The 24896-nt window shown below is 42.8% G+C and overlaps 1 protein-coding gene across 4 annotated transcripts in view; it reads right to left on the reverse strand.

The window, feature by feature from the left end:
• SLC2A9 (solute carrier family 2 member 9) overlaps positions 1-24896 on the reverse strand; it is a 168232-nt gene that overhangs the window by 11842 nt on the left and 131494 nt on the right. For all 4 annotated transcript variants that reach the window (XM_061583942.1, XM_061583943.1, XM_061583941.1 and 1 more), the window contains 2 exons: positions 17472-17547; positions 4719-4846 (listed from right to left, as the gene is read on the reverse strand). In XM_061583942.1, coding sequence (XP_061439926.1) covers positions 4719-4846; positions 17472-17547 — 204 coding nt within the window. The remainder of the gene's footprint in view (positions 1-4718; positions 4847-17471; positions 17548-24896) is intronic.

The raw sequence follows: 24896 nt of genomic DNA on the forward strand, positions 1-24896 counted from the left end.
AGTCTCTTCACTGCCCACTTGTATCAGGATCAAAACAGCCTTTCTACTGTGAGCAGTCCTACTGCTCTCAAAAGGGTAGCACTCTTTTATGCCTTGGGCATATATATAGCTTTAAGCAGGATACCAAAGAAATGTAAATATTTGCCACTTCATGAGACCTGAGAGTCCCTGGCATGTACTGTCAGGCTTGACTACATCAGTTTTGATCTTAGCACAGATTGAGACTATGTATTGCTAGTAAAAAGCTCCACATTAGTGAAAACAAAAAGATATGAAAAAATGCCTTATTTTATCTTCACTCTCTTCTGAATAAGTAGTGAATAAGAGCTGGCTTAACATGCCAAAATGAATCTTAATGGTACGTAGATAGACACATTTTTAATGAGATTAGTTTTGAAAAAGCCCTGTCTGAAAACTCTGCTCTTAAAAACTGGATTTAATCTCAGCAAATTTAAGAGATACCACTTGGGTGTATGCTCTCCTTATTTGATAGGGATGAAATGTGTGTCTTATATGTGAGCAATTATCTGGGCTACTGATGCAAGTTCCGTGTGTGTGTGCGCGTGTGTGTGCGTGTGCGCACATGCGCCTGTGGTCATGCGTTTGTAAGTCAAATCCACCTTCCTCCATCTCAAGAAGCAGCCATGAATTGTGGAGCTGAAGGAGCTGATTTGAAGCTTATTTGGTGGGGTTGTCTAGTAGTAGGATTCTTTTGAAGTAAAGTAATCTATATGATGCTCTTAATGACATTAAATCAACAAGTTAGTTGCACTTTGTTCCCATTGGTCCTATTGAAACTAAGTCTGTATCCAGCCCATTGTCACACATTTCCAAGTAGACTATGTATCCATGAAGACCAGCAAAGTTAAAAATAGTAACAATGAGGACTGACCAAGTTCCTTGAGTATTTCTAACAGCAACTGTAGTGTACATACACTATGGTACATATGCTTATTTCTTTGAATAGGCTTGTCTTTTGTTTACTGAACCAGAAAGTAGGCAATGCTACATTGCAGAACAAGAAGGCAGGAATGCTGGCCTGACTCTTTCCCACGAGTCTTGCAGCTCTTGTCTAGGAATGCCACATATTTGTGGTGACCTGAACAAAAACTGTGGCTGCTGCCATGTTTGCCTGCTCCCAGAGTTCAGGAGGGGGACCAGTGGCAAGGAAGCCTGCTCAGACAGCCCCTTCCAGAAGGTTTAAAATTAAAAAGGTAGCAGAGCAGCTTTTAAACTGACTGAGGGGGGAAACCCGACAGGAGCTGAGAAAGGTCCGGTTCGGAATAAACCTCCCCCCTGGGATAAAAACCAAAGAAATGATGAAATTTTAAAAGGGGTAGGCCTAGAAGTAGGCATTGTGAGAGCAGGGGCACAGGATATAAATTCAGAAGAGCAAAATTACCACAGGCCTAACCACAAGTGCCAAAGACACTTGAAGAGAGACACTGCTTACAAGTGCCTGTACGCTAATGCTAGGAGCCTCCGAACCAAGATGGGAGAACTGGAGTGCTTGGTCTTAGAGGAGAGCATTGATATAGTGAGCATAACGGAGACCTGGTGGAATGGAGAAAACCAGTGGGATACGGTTATCCCTGGATATAAACTATATCGGAAGGACAGGGAAGGACGTATTGGTGGTGGAGTCGCTCTATACGTGAAAGAAGGCATTGAATCCAGCAAGCTCGAAACCCCAAAAGAGGCAGACTCCTCCACAGAATCGTTGTGGGTGGTGATACCGTGCCCCAGGAGGGACTTAATACTGGGAACGATCTATCGTCCCCCTGATCAAAATGCTCAGGGAGACCTTGAGATGAGATATGAAATTGAGGAAGCATCCAAACTAGGAAATGTGGTAGTAATGGGTGACTTCAACTACCCGGACATAGACTGGCTGCATATGTGTTCCAGTCATGACAAAGAAGCAAAGTTTCTAGATATTCTAAATGACTATTCCCTAGATCAGTTGGTCATGGAACCGACCAGAGGGACGGCAACCCTGGACTTAATCCTCAGTGGGGACCGGGACCTGGTGCGAGATGTAAGTGTTGTTGAACCGATTGGGAGCAGTGACCACAGTGCTATTAAATTAAACATACATGTAACTGGCCAATTGCCAAGAAAATCCAACATGGTCACATTTGATTTCAAAAGAGGAAACTTCACAAAAATGAGGGGATTGGTAAAAAGAAAGCTGAAAAACAAAGTCCAGAGGGTCACATCACTCAAAAATGCTTGGAAGTTGTTTAAAAGCACTATATTAGAAGCTCAACTGGAGTGCATACCGCAGATCAGAAAAGGTACCGCCAGGGCCAGGAAGATGCCAGCATGGTTAACAAGCAAAGTCAAGGAAGCTCTTAGAGGCAAAAAGTCTTCCTTCAGAAAATGGAAGTCTTGTCCGAATGAAGAAAATAAAAAAGAACATAAACTCTGGCAAAAGAAATGCAAGAAGACAATAAGGGATGCTAAAAAAGAATTTGAGGAGCACATTGCTAAGAACATAAAAACCAACAACAAAAAATTCTATAAATACATTCAAAGCAGGAGACCATCTAGGGAGACGATTGGACCCTTGGATGATAAGGGAGTCAAAGGTGTACTAAAGAACGATAAGGAGATTGCAGAGAAGCTAAATGAATTCTTTGCATCTGTCTTCACAGTGGAAGATATAGGGCAGATCCCTGAACCTGAACTAACATTTGCAGGAAGGGATTCTGAGGAACTAAGACAAATAGTGGTAACGAGAGAGGAAGTTCTAAGCTTAATGGACAATATAAAAACTGACAAATCACCGGGCCCGGATGGCATCCACCCGAGAGTTCTCAAAGAACTCAAAGGTGAAATTGCTGATCTGCTAACTAAAATATGTAACTTGTCCCTCGGGTCCTCCTCCGTGCCTGAGGACTGGAAAGTGGCAAATGTAACACCAATCTTCAAAAAGGGATCCAGAGGGGATCCTGGAAATTACAGGCCAGTTAGCTTAACTTCTGTCCCTGGAAAACTGGTAGAAAGTATTATTAAAGCTAGATTAACCAAGCACATAGAAGAACAAGCCTTGCTGAAGCAGAGCCAGCATGGCTTCTGCAAGGGAAAGTCCTGTCTCAGTAACCTATTAGAATTCTTTGAGAGTGTCAACAAGCATATAGATAGAGGTGATCCAGTGGACATAGTGTATTTAGACTTTCAAAAAGCGTTTGACAAGGTACCTCACCAAAGGCTTCTGAGGAAGCTTAGCAGTCATGGAATAAGAGGAGAGGTCCTCTTGTGGATAAGGAATTGGTTAAGAAGCAGAAAGCAGAGAGTAGGAATAAACGGACAGTTCTCCCAATGGAGGGCTGTAGAAAGTGGAGTCCCTCAAGGATCGGTATTGGGACCTGTACTTTTCAACTTGTTCATTAATGACCTAGAATTAGGAGTGAGCAGTGAAGTGGCCAAGTTTGCTGATGACACTAAATTGTTCAGGGTTGTTAAAACAAAAAGGGATTGCCAAGAGCTCCAAAAAGACCTCTCCAAACTGAGTGAATGGGCAGAAAAATGGCAAATGCAATTCAATATAAACAAGTGTAAAATTATGCATATTGGAGCAAAAAATCTTAATTTCACATATACGCTCATGGGGTCTGAACTGGCGGTGACCGACCAGGAGAGAGACCTCGGGGTTGTAGTGGACAGCACGATGAAAATGTTGACCCAGTGTGCGGCAGCCGTGAAAAAGGCAAATTCCATGCTAGCGATAATTAGGAAAGGTATTGAAAATAAAACAGCCGATATCATAATGCCGTTGTATAAATCTATGGTGCGGCCGCATTTGGAATACTGTGTACAGTTCTGGTCGCCTCATCTCAAAAAGGATATTATACAGTTGGAAAAGGTTCAGAAGAGGGCAACCAGAATGATCAAGGGGATGGAGCGACTCCCTTACGAGGAAAGGTTGCAGCATTTGGGGCTTTTTAGTTTAGAGAAAAGGCGGGTCAGAGGAGACATGATAGAAGTGTATAAAATTATGCATGGCATTGAGAAAGTGGATAGAGAAAAGTTCTTCTCCCTCTCTCATAATACTAGAACTCGTGGACATTCAAAGAAGCTGAATGTTGGAAGATTCAGGACAGACAAAAGGAAGTACTTCTTTACTCAGCGCATAGTTAAACTATGGAATTTGCTCCCACAAGATGCAGTAATGGCCACCAGCTTGGACGGCTTTAAAAGAAGATTAGACAAATTCATGGAGGACAGGGCTATCAATGGCTACTAGCCATGATGGCTGTGCTCTGCCACCCTAGTCAGAGGCAGCATGCTTCTGAAAACCAGTTGCTGGAAGCCTCAGGAAGGGAGAGTGTTCTTGCACTCGGGTCCTGCTTGCGGGCTTCCCCCAGGCACCTGGTTGGCCACTGTGAGAACAGGATGCTGGACTAGATGGGCCACTGGCCTGATCCAGCAGGCTCTTCTTATGTTCTTAAGGTATATTAAAAAAAAAGGAAAGCACCCACTCTGGCTTAAGTGTCTACCCCAAACCAGACAATTTGGTTTGTGTCCTTTCAAGCACACCCTAAATAGCTATCTGTGTTTTGAAGAAGGGTGATGTGAAATGTCTGCTCAAAAGAAGCCCAATCCTACCTTGTCTGGTTTTGAATTTAGGTATTTTCATTTTGCTTTACAATGAGAATTAATACATTTTTGTTTTTCACAGATAGACCACATAGCTAAGTTAAGGCTGCTCATACCTGAATGAAAGGGAAAAGAAGTCCAACTACAAAGTTAGAGAGCCAGTTAATTATCCCAGCAATCATAAACGCAGCCGGCCTTTGAGACTGTGGAAAAAACTCCCCCGTTAGGACAAATGGAATCCCCCCTGCAAAGAAAGAGACAAGATGTTTAGTAAACATGTTTCTAAGCATAAAACATACAAATGTCCTGTTTTAGCTCCCCTTCTCCAATTTCTGTCACTAAAAAACATTTGATAGACTTGGAGATCTAGTAGTAAAGAAACTTAATCAATCAATCAATCATTTCTATCTTACATATTTCTCCTTCAGACTGGTTAAACAAATATATAAACACACTAAATCATATTAAAACTGAATCAGTAGGAGTCTACCAGTTAAATATTTAAAGCAGCAGTGTAGTTTAAAATGGTATGGCATCTAAGGAATACTGAGATCCTTTCCATACTAGGCCCTTTACCACTGCTAATGCAAGGGGAAGGGCTGTAACTCAGTGGTAGAGCACCTGCGTGGCATGCAGAAGGTCCCAAATTCAATCCCCAGGTAGGGCTGGGAGAGACTTCTGCCTGAAACCCTGACAGCCACTGCCAGTCAGTGCAGACAATACTGAACTAGATGGACCAATGGTCTGACTCAGCATAAGGCAGCTTCCAATGTTCCAGAACCAGCTGCAGCAGAATTAAACTGGTGATTCCACAATACTTCATGCAAATTCTAGAAAGTGTGCTTAGGATTGCAGCCTTCAATCAACAAAACTTTCCCTTTACAGTGTAGTACCACATATCAGCTCTTAAAGTATGGTAAAATTTTGCAAAAGAATATATGGTTGAGTGTGATAGAATATGTCATCTGTAAGGGTTCACTGTATTAGGACTGAGGTCTCTCTGCTCCCAAATTTGCCAGCTCATTTTTCCATTTTTCTGGGAAGAGCAGGGAAAATCTCCTTTGCTGGCTACAGCAATAGCAACTCTCTCTCTCTCACTCACTCACTCACACACAAACACACACACCACTTTAACTATTTTTTATTACTGTTTGTGGCAGTTGCAGGGGTGAAGTTCCTTGTGGCAGCTGCTGGTCATAGTGTTGTGTACCCCCATTTTCAGAAGAGAGAGGTGGAGACACTGGAACCGGCAGAAAAGTGAGCGTGTTTATACCCACAGAGACAGACAGACACATAAATAAGTTCTTTGGCAATATTTTTTGTTAGAAAATGAAGCAACGGCAGATGCCATAGCAATTTTATAAGTTCCTTTTTAGAAGTTCTTTTTATAATTTTTGTATAAGTTCTTGCAGCCTCCATAGCATAGATTATTTAGGGTGGATGATACTTCACTATACACCCAAATTATGTTGTCTTCCACTCAAAATGAGCCACATAAGATCACCACATCTAGAGGATTATGTGGATACATTTTTTGAAAGTAAAAACATCTATTTTTTGGCACTGATATGACAAAGCACACTCTCTTGTAGGCGTCTTATAGCAAGGCAGCTTCAAGATGAATTCACAAAGTTAATGCACCAAACATAATTATTGCAATGATTCACTTCAATTACATTGTCTTTTTCAGTATAAAGCTGAGCATAATGGAAAGAGAAACACAAACTGATGCTGCAAGGAACGGTAGTCACACTAATTAGGCTGCAACTGCAATAACAATTTTTGATTATAATTTTAAAGCCCAACATTTCTAAACCAACAAAAAGAAAAATGTACATGTTAAGACAAAATGCTCACTGTTTTATTTGTTGTTAAGTGCTACATTAATTTATGTTCAAAGAACATAAAGTTGCGTATTTAACCAATGAGCTGGCTTGCAGGACACACTAAGTCAAAGCTGGCTACAGCTCATGGTAGGGACAGGGGAGAAATTTGATTCAGCTCACATTTAAAGCTGAATCCATAAAATTCACACTTTCTGAAACAACATAAAACAGACTCATCCTTCAAAATTCTCACATATCCAAACTTTGTTAATGCAGTTCTCCAACCAAAGAATGTTTACAAAAATACATATAATATGCATAAAAATGAATATATTAGTCAAAACTGCATACAAAAATGGGGTGTTGGGAGAAATTTGCACTAAAACGATAAAGAATTTTCATGAGAATTTAAAAAGAATAATTCACAAATTCCTACAGAAATGTGGAGAATTAATTTAAGAACAGATGAGTAACTGATAGAAGCAAAAGTGACAGTTCCTTCCACCCCTAGCTTGTGGTTAGTGAGGAGATAGCTTAACCATGAATCTCAACTTAGAGATGGCAGCAAAAAAGAAAGAGTAAAACGGATGCCAACGTGTCTGGGAGCCTGTATGTTCATGTGGTTCTACTAAGCCAAGGTTTGGTTAGCATGTCATGTGAACTAGGTTACTGTAATAGATTTATAAATACTCAGATCTGATATTTGCACATTCAACCAATCAAAGGTTGGTTTGTACAGTTCACTGGGATAATTTTTTTTAATTCATAGGAGTAATGCGCTGAATGAATAACACATGAACTACGGTTCAAAGATGACCTTTCACAGATAGTAATAGCTACCATGATCTTTGATATATTAAAAAAGAAAAGAAAACCCTGTTTCAAATATCATAGATGTTGCTGCAGCTGTAGTCTATGAACTGCTGCCTCATCCAATTAATGGGGGGGGGAAGAAATCCAAGGGTAATGATTGGTTGCATTAATATCTGTAAATTTCAATTTTCGAAACTCAGAAGACCCAGAACTATATAAGCCATGTATGCTCTGTGGTGACAAGGGAAAAACTTTCAAGAGATGACCCAGTGTATTTTGAAAAAAAGAACAGAGATATGATTTTACAGCAGTATTTCAGCAACCTATTCAGAATGGATGGCAAGAAAATATTTGGGATAGAGGTAATTCCCATCAGACTCTTACTATATGACTATGGCTTTGACAGCAAGATTATTATGGAATACTGATAATGGAAGATTGGATACTGAAATTACTGGACTTAACAAGACTACTGAAGATGGAAGATGGAAAATGGAACTAATAGGGATAATAGAACAATGGCTACTGAAATTACTGAACCTAACAGATTCTGATGTGATGGATTAATTGAAATGTTTATTTTGACTATGGTTATGACAATAAGATTATCATAATTAGTAATGAGATGGATTAATCGATATGCTTATCTGGAAAAAAAAATTGATAGATATATTTCTTAAAGAATTGAAACCTCTCTTTGACTTTTTGTGGAAAGAATAAAGTAATGTTTATGAGATTTGATGATTAAGTAAGATAACTATTGGAGGAAAGTGATTTTATAATATGACTTAAGAGACAGGATTGTTATATATTATAGACTTATAACTGATCTGATCTTTGACAAATGGGAAGTCAATATTTTACTCTTTATTTTTTATTTTTATTTTTATTTTTATTTTTTTTTTGTTTGTTTAACTATTTTTGATTTTGTTTTTTGTCTTTGAATGTTTTATGATTTCGTCTTGTATGTTTTATGAAAATTTGAATAAAAATTATTGAAAAAAAAAAAAAAAGCCATGTATGCTCTGTGGACATACTTCCTCATGGGATTAAAGAAACTAGAGAGAGAGAGAGAGAGGGAGAAAGAGAAGGAAAATATAGAAACTATATAGACATTCCACTGCTGATGAATCATTGTTCTCTACAGTTATTTTGTTTTATCAAGTTTCCATTAAGAGCAGAACGATAAAGGCAAATGATATGCCACTGAATATAGTACAATATACTTGCAAGTGTTGAATATTTTGAAGGGAAAAGCTAAATTTGAGACATGATTGTGCCCTTCCTATTTGAAACATGGGATGTGTATTTTGCACTCATGCCTCTATACCCAAACACAAAGTATCATACGAGAAGTTGCTGAGCTTCATACAATATACCTGTGCTACATCCATTTTGCAATAATTTATTTTAAATAGAATTTTCCCTTTCATGTTCACTCTGATTCAGCTCTAGTCACTTTTAAAAGTGGAAGTGCATTCAAATATTCACCCCATTGAATGGACAGATAGCAACCACAATTGCTACTTGTGCATTTCATCAATATGCATAATAATGAGGAAATCAGTGCTTCCACTCAGGTATCATTTGCTGGAGTATCAAGCATGGCTGTACATCAAGAGGCAGACCCAAATTTACATACAAATGAACATCTAACTATGGATGCTATCTTTCCACACTATTGCACTTCTGAATGCAACAATATAGCTAATTCCAATGCCACAATGGCTATTGTTCTGTTAATCTAGTTTAGAGATGTCGAATGTTCAACAATGACTTTATGTAATGATTACATTTTTCGTTTACTCTTCCTTCCAGGAGCTCAGGTTGGTGGACATGGTTCCTGTACATTTTACCCTCACATTAGGTCTGTAAGATAGGTGAGGGTTAGGCTGACAGAGAATGATTGGCCCTAAAACACTGTGAGCTTCACAGATGAGCAGGGAAAAGGGTATATTTGGCCTAAGTCCAGCACTCTGCAACCACTACACCACACGTGGCTGATGTAATGATCTATTTCTCCCATGGATAATCAATAATGATTATGTGCTAATTCATATTCATATTCAGTGTACTATTAGGAAAATAATACTTTCCAGGCATTGGGATTCAGTGTCTAAAGAAAGCCCTGGCATTCTTTCATTCGCTTTTCCTTGCTCATTAAAACAATGGAAAATCGCAGCAAAATCTAATTCTCTTCAAATACCGGCCTTGAGTTACTACAATGAGATCCACACTTCGTGAAATTCCCAATTGTTTTGCTGGTAACAAAGGACTACTCATTCATGTCCTTCAAATAATCTAGCCTGCCACACAATTATAAAGAAAGAGAAAAAAGGGCACACCCTCAGAATCTGAACCAAATCACTGACTATTCAAGTTGTGTGTGTAAACTGAAAGAGCTCAACTGAACCAGATGTTCATTTATATATGTTACAGTGATGAACATGGCAGCCATGAAATGCTCATTAAAGTGATGAAAAACTGTGATTAAAATCAATGTGGCATCATCACTGATGGATCAAAAAACAACCATTCAAATTTTTATTTTTGTGACTAATTTCTAAGTAGTTTAAATAAATAAATAAAACTATTAACCAAATTAATATGACATCAACAGGAGAGAAGATCAGTAGGGTTGGTGACACAAGATTCCCCTGCCCTATGCTGTGGAAATCTCTCCCCCATCACCACACTATCTGCAGCAGAGCAGGTAGGCATTGCACCCTGGAAACACCAATTCCCACTGTACCTCATTTCTGAGGGACCCAAGCTAACCTTGATCTCTGTGCAAGCCATTTAACATGGGTGTAGCCAGAAGGACGAATCATTTTTGATGCGTCAGTTAGGCAGATTTATTATGGCAGATTTTGTAAACAGAGCTAGAAATCTAGACTGCCAGTACAGTAAATGAAGTGGTACTGAGTTACTGGTGTATAGTTTGGTCTTTTCTCTCTGTTAATAGAAAGACAAGAAATCATTTTAGATACTATTGAACATGTACTTCTTGACTACATGGACAGATTAACTTTAATTATTTAATGTTACTGAACTGAGCCTATTTGATCAAATCTGGATGAGCTAACTTTGAATTGCATTTCATGAACTAGTATGAATGAATATTGTTACCAAATTAATTTTGATGAATTTATCCTACAGATTATCTACTGAATTAACTTTGAAGAACTGCACTACTGATTGGTAACAGAGCTACTCCTGTTGAACTAATCTGGATGAACTGAACTGATCTTTACCGATTTGCCATATCGACTGTTGTGTTTTGCTTTAATTAATCCATATGATAGATTTTAAAATGCTCCACTTTACTCATAACTAAATGTCAAGTTTGCCTTCTGAAGTATCTGGAAATATTTGGGAAACCCTGGACAAAGTATATTAAATCTTTTCCAAATCAATAAAATCAATATTTTGGAGATACGATGAAGATAAAATAGGGATCTTTTAACCAACTGTGAGTGAATTTGATCAATGTTTTCTGTGTGTAAAAGGCTCAGTTCAGAGATCTTACATGGTCAGTGATTCATTTTTGTAGTGGGGTGGCAATCCATGCCTTCCAACATGCATCTAAAGCAGGTGTGGGGTAGCTTTGGTCTTCCAGACATGGCTGAACTGCAACTTCCATCAGCCCCAATAAATATGCAATATGGGTATCCCACGCAGACACGCATATATACACAATGGTCCAATTTATGCTTCATGGATAAGTTGCCTGAACCAAGCCTAAGTCAAAGACACACACAGAGGCTCCCTTCCCAACCCTCCTTCCCTTTTTTTCTTTCACACACACAAACATAACAGCCCTGCTGAATCAGGCCAAAGGCCCATCCTGTTCTCACAGTGGCTAAGTGGATGTCTCTCCGAGAAGGCTGCAACACAACTTCAGCAATTAAGTGGTATATAAATACTTTAAATGAATAAGTAAATACTGCCTCTTGTTGGGAGTGGGGCAAGAGCAACTCCTGTTTTGTTCTTTTATGTTCCAGAAGGGAGATAGAGTGAGGGTCCTCCAGATGGATAGACTTGACTACCTTTACCTGTGATGCTCTGACTGACTTCCTTCTGTCATTAGACTGATACATCTTAGGGAAGCTTATCTGCCCCTCCTCCTTCCGCCCTTTCCCCTCTTCTCTTCTTCGACTGTCCAAGAGAGAGGAGACCCCCTTTGTCTCTGCTCTCTCTCTCCCCTGAGCCAAGAGGGCAACTCCCAAACCTGGGCATTGTGCCTCCGACTTAGTTAGAACTAGGTATGCCTTTCTATCTACTATGTATCTCTAAATAAAGTAGCTTTTCTTATTTTACTAAGTCTTAAGTCTCAGTGATCTCAATGCAGGGTAAAAGCCTGCTTTCTTAGGTATACGCACACACTGGCACACAGCATCTCAGACCGTTGACATTTATACAAATTTACACAACACCTCTGACCGTAGACGAAGAACATAGCCATCATAGTCTGTAGCCATTGATAGACAAATTCATGGAAGATAAGGCTAATTCTCTTTTAAAGCCATCCAAGCTGATATGTCTATAGACTTTCTTTAGAGATAGATAGTTGAGCAAGAAAAACAACAAACTATTTTCAGAAATAATATCAATTTCTACTCAGGTTACTTCAACATGATTACAAAATACATTAGGAAATTATGACTGAAAGAGTCATAACGGGGAAGAAATCTGTGAACAAAAATAGACTATCATTTGGAACAAAAGAGAAAAATAGATGCATTTACTCTTACAGGTAAAGGTGTCCCCGCACTTGTAGTGCGAGTTGTTTCCGACTCTTAGGGTGACTCTTGCGACGTTTACTAGGCAGACCGGATATATGGGGTGGGATTGCCAGTTCCGTCCCCGGCCTTTCTTTACCCCCCAGCGTATGCCGGGTACTCATTTTACCGACCACGGATGGATGGAAGGCTGAGTGGACCTCGACCCCTTTTACCGGAGATTCGACTTCCTCCTTCCGTTGAAATCGAACTCCCGCCGTGAGCAGAGCTTCGGCTGTGTTACCGCCGCTTACCACTCTGCGCCATGGAGGGTCTTTCGCATTTACTCTTAGAAACGATTAAAGTTTTAAACTATAGTTGGTGTCATGGCCCCATCGGAGGACTCATCAGATAAGGATGACTCGGGAGTAACAGCAGCAGACCCAGAAGCAGCAGACCCAGAAGGAGAAATGGAGGAAACTCCTGAGAACCCAGCTCCTTCTCCCCCTCAGCTGCAGAGCACCCCAGACACAGCTGAAGCCCTTCAGCCAGACGCAGACAGTGAACAGGATACTCCCCCTTCACCTGCAGAACATAGACAACAGAAGGTCAGGCAGAAGAGGGGCAGGCCTGTCCACTTAAGGCCAAAACGCTGATGGCTCACACCTGCTGACAAACCTGCTCCTTAAAAGACAAACCTTGGTTTCAGCTTGTTGCTGACTACAACGTCAGGCGTGGGTTCGTGTTTCCAGATTCCCTGAACCTTATCTTGGACTGACCCCTTGGCAATTGAACCCGGACCTCTACTGACCTCGCTTCTGGACTTCTGGCTTGGCACGTAAGCTTGGAAAGGGCCTTGCCCTTTTCACGCTTCATCCTTGTTAGCCTGGCAGATTTACGACAATACCTGATGGAACGCCTCTCCTGATATGAACCTACCCGCACACTGCGCTCAACATCGAAGGCCCTCCTCCGGGTGCCTACTCAGAAAGAAGCCCGGAAGGTGACAACAAGAAAAAGGGCCTTCTCAGTGGTGGCCCCCAAACTATGGAATATTCTTCCTGATGAGATACACCTGGCGCCAACATTATTATCCTTTCAGCATCAGATAAAAACCTTCCTCTACTCCCAGGCATTTTCAGCATTTTAGTAGTATTTAATATGCATTTTAGTGTGTCTTCTTGATATTTTTAACTTATTTTTAAACTGCTTAATATGAGGTTTTAATTGTATGTCAGATGTTTTTTACCTGTTGTAAACCGCCCAGAGAGCTTTGGCTATGGGGCAGTATATAAATTGAATAAATAAATAAATAAATAAGGACTTTCCCGCCCTGGTAAATACCCAGGAATTTCCAGCCCCGCATGCACTACTGTCTCGGTGCACAGCTGACAGCTGGCATTCTTTTTTTAATGGTAAAATATCTTTCAGTACTAGGTCAAACTGCACTCTCAAATGTATTGCTGGAGGTTCTATTAGAAAGGAATAAGCTAACATTTACATACTTTTATACCTTTTATACAAGAGTGGCTGTATACAGCGGGGATTTTTCACATTCCGCAATGTTAAATTGAAAATACCCTCCATGCCATTCTGATGCTTCCCATAAGCTCATTTCAAAACAAAACCTTACAAAACATATAGTCCTGAACTCAGAAACGCTTGCTTAACAACCCTGTCAATTTTCATGGCGATACACAAAACAGTCACAAAGAATAGACAGTTCAAAGCGTAAAAAGAGAGAGAAAAACCTCAGAGCCCTTTTGGACTTTTTTCTCTGAAAGTTCTCATAATCTGTTGAAATTCATTAAAAATCAGCCATATTCACAGAGTACCTGTAAACCTAATACTGACCTTGCCCCCATACTCTGACCTTCATCTTCTGCAGTTGAAAAGTATAAAAAATGCCTGGCTGATTTTTAATTAATTTAAGACATTTTGGCTGGAACCCAATGATAGCGCGGAGCATGCTCAGTAAGAACCAACTGTCAGAGTTCTAAAAGCCTCACAGGAGCTGGGCTTAGCTAATCAGGGGACCACACTCACACCAGACTTTGATTTCATGTGAGACAGTCATTGCTTCCCTCAAAGAATCCTGGGAAGTGTAGTTTGTGAAGGGTGCTCCTATTCCCCTGAGAGAATGGTTAACAGTCAGCTGCTCTGATTGAAGCTCTGTGTGGGGAACAGGGCGTCTCCTAGCAACTCTTAGCACCCTTCACTAACTACACTTCCCAGGATTCTTTGAGAGAAGCCATGACTGTGTAAAGTGAAATAAAGGCCTGGTGTGGATGTGGCCAGGGAAAGCTTTGGTTTAAATTTGGTAGGTGGCTACATGTGCCTGCTGTAGAATAAAAAGGTGGGGGAAAGCCTGAAAAAGAATGATTCTATTTACGTTTTCCTTTTGGAAAGGAAAGGGGCTTCCCTTCCGCCCGGTGCTCACCCACACAATCTCCTCCCCTCCCACTCCCTGCCCCTTCCCTGGGTCAGTGTTGGACTACAGCCTGGGAGACCAGGGTTTGAATCCCCACACAGCCATGAAGCTGACTGGGTGACCTTGGGCCAGTCACTGCCTCTCAGCCTCAGAGGAAGGCAATGGTGAAATCACCTCTGAATACCGTTTACCATGAAAACCCTATTCAAAGGGTCGCCATAGGTGGGGATTGACTTGAAGACAGTCAATTTTCATTTTCAAACATGATTGCATAGAAATAGATCCCACTGAACTCAAAAATATGCAAATGATCAAACCCACCCTCCCTTCTCCTCCCTCCTATCCCCTCCTTTTGTCCCTTCCCTCCCCCTTCTTTTGCCCCTCCCTCCCCATCTCCTTCCAATCCCCTTTCCCCTTCCCCTTCCCCCTCCTCCCCTTCCTCCTCCCCATGGTCAGTTTTACCTATCTTAAACATGATTGCACGGAAGTAAATACCATTGAACTCTATAAGCATGCAAATGATCAAACCTGCCCTCCCCTCCACCTTCCTTTGCCCCCCTCCAATACGCCCCTTCCCACTCCCCCTCCTCCTCCCCCATGGTCAGTGTTTCCTATCCTAACCAAGATTGCATAGGAGTAAATCCCATTGAAAATAAGCATGCAAATGATCAGACCTGCTTTTCCCCTCTCCTCTCCTCTCCCTTCCTCCTCCCCTGCCCACTCCAGCCCTCCCTCCCTCCCCTGGTCAGTTTTACCTATCCTAAGCATGATTGCACGGGAGTAAATTGCACTGAATTTAATAAACATGCAAATGATCAAACCTGCCCTTCTCCTCCCCTCCCCATCCTGCCTGCTCCCCTCCCAGTCCGACCCTCTGCACTTCCTCCTCTCCCTCCTCCTCCCCCCCCATCCTCTGTGGTCAGTTTCACCTATCCCAAGCATGATTGCAGGGGAGTAAATCCCATTGAACTCAATAAGCATGCAAATGATCCATCCATTCTCAGCAAACTTGCACAGGATCCCATTTCTTACCTCCTGGATTAAAAAGCAGGGAAATTCACTAATAGGCAAAAAACCTTGCGGTTTAAGAACATACCTATAGCCCATAGATATTTCTATCAAACTTTAAAAAGCAGGGAAATTGGGCAGCTATAGTGAATGCACCAGGGGAGCAGGAGACCTGAACTCCTCTCTGAGATATTGGACTGCCCTAGAAATTGGTCAAAATGCAAACACCATTTGGGTTGATCTTTCAGAGTCCAATCCACTTCCTGTGTGGAAGAATTTGGTAACATGTGCCTCTGAGCATGTGGTGAGTGGTGGCAACACCTGCCATCTCCAAAGACAGAGAATTATATTTTTGTAAGTATATTTTTGTAGGGGGGCAGGGCCAGTTGCTTACTGCTCCTCATGAGTAGTACAGGCATATGCAAATACAAATCTGCATCTGAGTTACTACAGGTCAAATTTAGAAAAGATTAAGCCATTTTGTTGCTTTTAACATGTTGTAAGGTTTCCTAAACATTGTGTTTACAATGGAAAGGGAGGGTATAAATCGTCTTTAATAAATACAACAAAATGTTAATTGGTAAATAAAATATCCATGTTAAACTGAGCCCACCAGTAGATTCTGATCCCGATCTGCCCACCCTTGATTTACATCACATTAAAATTCATTGCTGATGTCTTGTGGATTACAAAATGAACTACACATAAATGACAAAGGATACTCCTGTTAGTCTATAGCAGTCAAACGACAAAAGAGGACAATTCACAAGGCTTTCCTGCTCAAACTCCATTAATGCAGCAACAGCTTTGTATGAACGATATTGTGCTTCTTTTTTTCAATTTCACATTCACTACTGTGCTCTTGTGCAGCTGTCAACCAGTTCAATGTGCAAAGGATGCCCAGTGCAAAGGTTCCAGTGCAGAGGACAAGGTAGATACTTTTAAGTTCCATGGAAAGCAAAGGATTTAAGGATTAAAATCATGATGTTCCTGATGGGGAATTTTGTTTGTTGGACTGGGGGTCCTTGAGGGAACTGAAGACACAGGCTTGCAGTAAAAAGGTAGGGCTTTATTGGATGAGTGAGTGGAGAACTGTCACATGGCACTGGTTGTCTTGGGGTTTTTATACGTTTCTCCCAATCAGGAGGTTACACATCAGTATGATACAGTATGACATAGACATTACAGTATTGCATAGGTACTGTACTTTCTGCATCATGTTCTGGTGAATTTGGGAATCTTCAGTACTTCACATAAAAGTACATAAAAGTACATTTTCACAGTGAGCTAAGCATTCCAGCTAATGCAATCCTTCCTACGTCTTGGTGAGTATAAGGATGTTCAGAGATGTTCAGTGTCTATTCAGTGTTATTATAATTGTTTAGAGTTCTAGCTGTTCCATACAAAACAAAACAGTCAAGGAAGACAGCTCCAAGAAGAAAAGGGTTCTGGCTGGCTACTAAACTTATTAAATGTTAAACTATTAAAATGTTATAAACCTTTATAGCTTTATAAAAGAATATATTTTGCTTATTGTTTGTATATAAAGAATTTCCCCAACGTGAGTATGCCTCTCTTGAAAACCAGGGCTTGAATTTCATTACTATTCCAAACGAGTTAGGAACATTGGATGGTATCCACTCACACAACAGGTTTTCCCCTTCCTCTCCCTCAGTGTCCCCCAAAATTTCCCAACCCTCTGGAGCAGATTCTGAGGGTGTGCAGGGGGTTGTACAGGAGAGGAAGTTCCACTGCACAAGTGGAAGTCAGTTGTGCAAGTGGAATAGGAGCACTAGATACAAACCATTGTAAGCTTACATCAAAGACATGAACGTCCCACAGAGCAATGGTGGCCTTTCAGTATTCTTCTGTGATAATATGGCAGATACAAAGTTAGAGTTAGAAGCACTGAAGTCCTCTTTCTTGTTTTCCTATTCCCACCCTGATGAACATTCCCAGGCAATAATAGGAAATATGAAGGCCCTTTAGTTATGACAGAAAGAGTAATGCAGCAGACTTCAGTCTGAATGACTGATAGTTCACTTAAATAGATTTTGAAAATATAATTACCTGGGCCTATACAAAATGATGCAATTATTGCAAGAATGCAGACTATGCTGAGGTATCGAAGCCATTCTGCTTCACCCTGAAAAATACAATGGAGTTGTGTTACTAATGTACAAAGTATATAGTAGATACTAATTACAGCAAATGCAAACAATTGCACAGGTTGTATGTAGTCTGGGATTTCATACTCTAGTCATGTCCACAAAAATGTAAGATCTATAGAAAAAAGATCCTCCTTGGCTTGCATAATAACACAATCACTAAACAGTCTCTGTGCCAGCAAATGCATGCTAACAATGGCATGTACACATTAATATGACCCTATGTCACAAAAGCCATATTTTATATAATTGAATTTAAGAACTCATTGCACTGTACAACTTACTTTCTTAATAAAAAAGCAGCAAAAATGGACATATGGATTGTTCTATATCACAAGAGGTCTATAAGTAAGGACTCTGGCAACAGGGCACACTGGAACAGCTCTCAGGTTGTGGGAATTAGTAGCCCAATCTCTGCTATGCTTCAGTGGCATCAATACAGTCAGGGCCAGCACCAGACATGATTGGGCCCTTGGGAACCAGCCTTCCTCGGGTCCGCGGAACCATGTATTCCATCTACCTCTCCCATCCCTGTGAATGATGTGCACGCTGCGTGTGCATGCCACCACCCACCAACATGGTGGTTGGGGCATCAACCCCTTAGGGAAGCCCCTGCTGCAATTTTGGCTAATGGTAGGCATGCGCGCACAGTGCACATATAATAATAATAATAAAATTTTATTTTTAGGCCGCCTATCTGGCTGAGTGAACAGCCACTCTAGGCGGCGTACATAATTAATTTTAAAATACAGTTATAAAATACACATATAAATACAATTATAACATATTCATTTCCCCCCATCTGTACACTATAAAACTAAAATTAACTAGGGGTTCTATATGCCCGCTGAAATAGCCATGTTTTTAGTCCTTTACGGAAACCTACCAAGGAAGGGACATGGCGTAGATTGTATGGCAGAGAGTTCCAGAGGGTGGGGGCCACAACCGAGAATGCCCTCTCTCTGGTCCGCACCAGCCGAGCTGTTTTAACTGGTGGGACCGAGAGAAGGTCTTGTGAGGCTGATCTCGTCAGGCGGCATGTTTGGTGATGCTGGAGGCGCTCCTTTAGATATACTGGACCGAAACCGTGTAGGGCTTTAAAGGTTAGTACCAACACCTTGAATTGGGTTCGGTAAACAACTGGTAACCAGTGTAAATCTTCAAGTACCGGGGTGATGTAATCCCGCCGGCGGCTATTCGTAATCAACCGTGCCACCGCGTTCTGTACCAGCTGTAATTTCTGGACCGTCTTCAAGGGTAGCCCCACGTAGAGCACATTACAGTAGTCTAAGTGAGAGGAGACCAGTGCATGCACTACCCGTGGGAGCAGATGAGCCGGAAGATAGGGTCGCAGCCTCTGTATCAGATGCAATTGATACCAAGCTGCCCGGCTCACTGCTGATACCTGAGCCTCCATGGACAGCTGGGAGTCAGGAATGACCCCGAGGCTGCGAACCTGGTCCTTCAGGGGCAAACTAACCCCATTCAGCACCAGGTCAATATCTCCTAATCTTCTCTTGTCTCCCACAAGCAGTACCTCGGTCTTGTCGGGGTTCAGTTTCAGCCTGTTGCCTCCCATCCATTCACTTATGGACTCCAGGCACTTGGAAATGGTCTCTGCAGCCAACTCCGGTGAGGACTTAAATGAGAGATAGAGCTGAGTGTCATCTGCATACTGGTGGCACTGCAGCCCAAATCTCCTGATGATGGCCCCCAGCAGCTTTACATAGATATTAAATAGCATGGGAGAGAGGATAGAGCCCTGTGGCACCCCACAATTAAGAGGCCAAGGGTCTGAAGCCTCCTCCCCCACTGCCACTCGTTGGTGCCTGTCAGAGAGAAAGGATCGGAACCATTGTAGCACAGTGCCCCCAATTCCCAATCTCTCCAGGCGGTCCAAAAGGATACCGTGGTCGACGGTATCAAAAGCCGCAGAGAGATCCAGGAGGACGAGGAATGAGTATTCACCCCTATCCAATGCCCTCCTCAAATCATCCACCAGGGCAACCAAGGCTGTTTCAGTTCCATGTCCAGTCCTGAAGCCCGACTGGAATGGATCTAAATAATCTGCTTCCTCCAAGTGTGTCTGTAGTTGTTTGGCCACCACGCGTTCTATCACCTTGCCCAGAAATGGTAAACTGGAGACTGGGCGGAAGTTATTCAAATCTTGGGGATCCAAGGAGGACTTCTTTAAGATGGGTTTTATTACCACCTCCTTGAGGGCAGATGGCAGTGCCCCCTCTTCCAAGGAGGCATTTACCACCGCCTTGATCCCTTCGCTCAGTCTCTCTTTACAGCTCATAATGAGCCATGTGGGGCAAGGATCAAACAAACAGGTGGTCGGTCTCACAGTAGAGAGCACCTTGTCCACTTCCTCAGAGGGAAGAGGCTGAAACCAATCCCACCGGACCGGATCGCAGCTGGCCGCCTCTGGCCCGCTTCCTGTGTCCACGGCGTACGGAATCGAACTCTTCAGATGATGGATTTTATCAACAAAATGTTTTGCAAATGCGTCACAGGAGACTTTAGCGTGCTCCAAGGGTTCCTGCGCAACTGGACCAACCAGGCTTCGGACCACTTGGAACAACCTGCTGCAGGGATGAGACTGTGCTGGGACCATCAAGGGGCAAGCATTTCCACCTGCCTTGCCCCACCCCTCTGCCTGGGTCTTATCAGGAGGAGCTGCAGGCTGAGTCGTGCTGCTGCAGGGATGAAACTGGGCTGGGACCATCAGGGGGCAAGCATTTCCACCTGCCTTGCCCCACCCCTCTGCCTGGGCCTTATCAGGAGGAGCTGCAGGCTGAGTCGTGCTGCTGCAGGGATGAGACTGTGCTGGGACCATCAAGGGGCAAGCATTTCCACCTGCCTTGCCCCACCCCTCTGCCTGGGCCTTATCAGGAGGAGCTGCAGACTGAGTCGTGCTGCTGCAGGGATGGGACTGTGCTGGGACCATCAAGGGGCAAGCATTTCCACCTGCCCTGCCCCACCCCTCTGCCTGGGCCTTATCAGGAGGAGCTGCAGGCTGAGTCGTGCTGCTGCAGGGATGAGACTGTGCTGGGACCATCAAGGGGCAAGCATTTCCACCTGCCTTGCCCCACCCCTCTGCCTGGGCCTTATCAGGAGGAGCTGCAGGTTGAGTCGTGCTGCTGCGGGGATGGGGCTGTGCTGGGACCATCAAGGGGCAAGCATTTCCACCTGCCTTGCCCCACCCCTCTGCCTGGGCCTTATCAGGAGGAGCTGCAGGTTGAGTTGTGCTGCTGCGGGGATGGGGCTGTGCTGGGACCATCAAGGGGCAAGCATTTCCACCTGCCTTGCCCCACCCCTCTGCCTGGGCCTTATCAGGAGGAGCTGCAGGTTGAGTTGTGCTGCTGCGGGGATGGGGCTGTGCTGGGACCATCAAGGGGCAAGCATTTCCACCTGCCTTGCCCCACCCCTCTGCCTGGGCCTTATCAGGAGGAGCTGCAGGTTGAGTCGTGCTGCTGCGGGGATGGGGCTGTGCTGGGACCATCAAGGGGCAAGCATTTCCACCTGCCTTGCCCCTCATCCGTGCTCTTAGTGACATTTTTCTGGGGACTGCCTTTTACCAGGAAGATGAATGCTTTTGGTTTGCTGTTCCTGTTTTTTTAGAGATGTTAAGACTTCATTAGTTTGATTTTTTTTTTTTTGTAAATTGTATTGTTTTTATTTGTATTTTGTATTTGTATTTTTTTGTGTGTAAGCTGCCTTGGGTTGTTAGTCTCTTAATGTTTTGATGTTTACATGTTCTGCTTTGTACGTCGCTTAGAGTGGCTGACAATTCAGCCAGATAAGCGACTAATAAGTCGAATATTAAATATTAAGTCGAATATTAACCTCCTGGGACAACATTCTGCAGATGCAATAGAAGTAGCAAAGAAACCCCTCTTTGCTGCCTCTGTTGCCACTTGGTAGGCCGCTATTGCTACTCTAACCCGTGTCCGATCGTCTTCAGAGCGAGATTTCCGCCACCGGCGTTCTAGTCGTCTCACCTCCTGCTTCAAACCCCGCAACCGTGGTGTATACCACGGCGCGATTTGAGCTCTATTCAGGGGGAGAGGACGTTTCGGGGCCACCCGGTCTATTGCCCTGGTGATCTCTCTATTCCACTCTGTCACCAGGGTTTCGACCGGGTGGTTTTCAGTCAGCTCCAAATCTCCCAGTGCATTCAGGAATCCTATTGGTTCCATCAGGCGTCTGGGGCGGACCATCCTAATAGGTCCCTGTCCCCTGCGGAGGGTGTGTGGCAATAAGAGGTCCATTTTTACCAGATAGTGATCTGACCATGACATGGGGTCTGAAGAAATAACCCCCATTTTCAGAGCACTACCTCCCCCTCCCGAGGCAAATACAAGGTCAAGAGCATGACCCAGGTGGGCCCAGAATTACTAAGGTGCAGTTCCCAGGAAGTCATGGTTTCCATGAAATCCCGAGGGGCTCCTATGAGAGCCGCCTCGGCATGCAGGTTAAAATCCTCCAAAACCAAAAGGTTGGGGGAAAGAACCCGCACATGTCATTCACAGGACAGGAGAGGTAGATAGGGTGTGCATGCAGCCTTAAGAACATAAGAGCCTGCTGGATCAGGCCAGTGGCCCATCTAGTCCAGCATCCTGTTCTCACAGTGGCCAACCAGATGCCTGGGGGAAGCGCACAAGCGGGACCCGAGTGCAAGAACACTCTCCCCTCCTGAGGCTTCCGGCAACTGGTTTTACTGAAGTCCATGCTACTGTATGGGGAGGGGTGCCTGGGAGCTCCCTCTCTGCAATCCATGGCAGGGTCAGGAGTGTTATCTGCCCACCCTAAGGATGGGCCCTTCAGGGGCCCTTGGCCAGGGCCCAACCTGTTTGCCCTCTGGCACCGGCCCTGCATACAGTGGCAAAAGCTGGAACTGAGGCTCTTCAGTCCAAACAGGACCTAAGGGATTAGTAGGATTCTGGCTGGCTCTATCTAACTCTTGCTCCAGGTTGGATTCCTCAGCAACTCATTGGACCGAGAACCACATGGACGATGGCCTTGCCTCCCTCCGTAATCTGGTACTAATCACCAGCCTGTCTTTCATCATATTTTTACCTGCATTTAACTCATTTTATATACTACCATTAATCTGTCTTTTACCACATCTTCTGCACCTAACCTCTTTGTCCTCATCTGTCTGTGCTGAAACTCAACCTAGCCCATCCCGACCTCACTCAGCTCTGACAATTCTGTTTGTACACAACAACATTATGCTCACATTTACGTTACAGCAAGTATGAATTGGGGATCAATAAAATGTTACTGTTTAGCTATGAATATGAGCTAACAGTGCAATGTGGCTGCAAAAAAGGCAAATGCTACTTTAGGCTGCATTAACACAAGAATAGTTTTCAAATGACATAAAGTACTAGTTCCTCTCTATTCAGCAATAGACAGGCTTCATCTTGAGTTCTGGACACTGCACTTTAAGAAGGATGCAGACAAACTGGATCAGGTTCAAAGGAGGGCAACAACAATGATCAGGGGACTGTAGACAAAGCTCTGTGAGGATAGACTGAATGAACTGGGCATGTTCAGCCTTGGAAAGACTGAGGGGAGATATGATAGCGCTCTTCAAGTACTTGAAAAGTTGTCACACATAGGAGGGCCAGGATCTCTTCTCGATCATCCCAGAATGCAGGACACGGAATAATGGGCTCAAGTTATAGAAAGCCAGATTTAAACTGAACATTAAAAAAAGCTTCCTCACTGTTAGAGCGGTACAGCAATGGAACCAATTACCTAGGGAGGTGATGGGCTCCCCAACACTGTGGGCATTCGAGAGGCAGCTGGAGAGCCACCTATCCGATATGCTTTAAGGATGTTGGGCTTGATGGCCTTATAAACCTCTTCCAACTCTATTCTGTGATTCTATTTTAAAAGTATACAACTGATTTCTAAACCAAAGTTTTCATTCCGTTAGGCATGGAGGGATGGAGAAAAGAAATACAATTTCTGATACAAATTTCATGAAATTTTACTGTCTTTTTTACTTGCCTATCTGCTTCTATTACTATATATTTTGACAGGCTGTCATCTTATCTATTTTGGCACCGCTCCACTTGAGTCAGTCACCAGTTTATACCACACTTCAACACATCACAGTTTGTACTGAAAAGTGTGAGATGGGTCTAATGAAAAACGTGATAATCGCATTGAGGAAGGGAAGTAAATAATAAAACATATAATCTGCATTTACAAGATCCATGTTTAACCCTCAGCATCTCCACTTCAAAAGGTTCTCAAGCAGTAAGGGTGACCTGAAAGTCACTGCCAGTTAGTGTAAAAAGTCCTGGGTGGGCTACCTGGACACACGGTCTGGGTCATTATAAGGCAACTTATTACATCCAAGCTCTGACTGATAACTTAGAAAGATTCATGTTTGTACACTACTTAAAGTAACTCTTCCCTGGGGAACATGCTTTAACCTTTGTTTGAGGAACAGAGATCATGACTTTGCCTGGAGAAATACAATGTACTGAAAGTTCACTGCAAGCATGCTGTTTTAACCTGTCAGAATTATAGCTTTCCTCACTTTGAGAGAAGCCCCCTGGAACTAAAGGAACTGTACAATAATTTATGCAACAGGAGGTAAACAATTTAGGGATTAAAATGACTTCTTCTTAGTCTTATGACCTTCATTAGGACCTTATTTTGACCTTTTGAAAAATAGCCACTTGGCAACCAAATGCTAATAATACATCTTAAAGTCAGGCTCCTGACATTTAACCAACAATGAACGTTTACTTTTTGAATAAAAATATTTAAAACCAAATTGGCAAAAAACATATTGTCATTTGGATATTTATTCTTTTTGTCTTTTAAAATCTTTATTAACAGGAATAAAATAAAGTTTCAGATGTGCTTATTCTGGTTAAAACACAGAATTAGGACTGCTGAAGATACAACATTGACCCATGGTTTAGATACTATGTTTGGGTTGAGAATTGTGGATTACCAACTCCATCCTCACAAAACAAAATGAATTCGAGTTTAGGGGTGTCTTCAATAAGGGTTAACAATCCTTACACATAATGCAAACTAAGACAGAAGAGGTTGTAGGGTATATGCATTGTGCTACCCTTCTAAGGGTGAGGTTCAGGAATTAACGGACGCCAGGCAAGTATGGGTTGAAATAGGCCACAAACTTTATTGATTACAGCAAGAAATTGGGGTTGGCATGGCAATGGAGGGAGGATCGATGTCCTCTCAAACAATATGCCTATTGTTTGACAGCCAACTCAGAACACCTACCAAGGACATCCGAGGAGCTGGCCAGCATAAAATAGACCCAGTG

This window comes from Rhineura floridana, chromosome 9, assembly GCF_030035675.1.
Source record: "Rhineura floridana isolate rRhiFlo1 chromosome 9, rRhiFlo1.hap2, whole genome shotgun sequence".
NCBI classification, from domain to species: domain Eukaryota; kingdom Metazoa; phylum Chordata; class Lepidosauria; order Squamata; family Rhineuridae; genus Rhineura; species Rhineura floridana.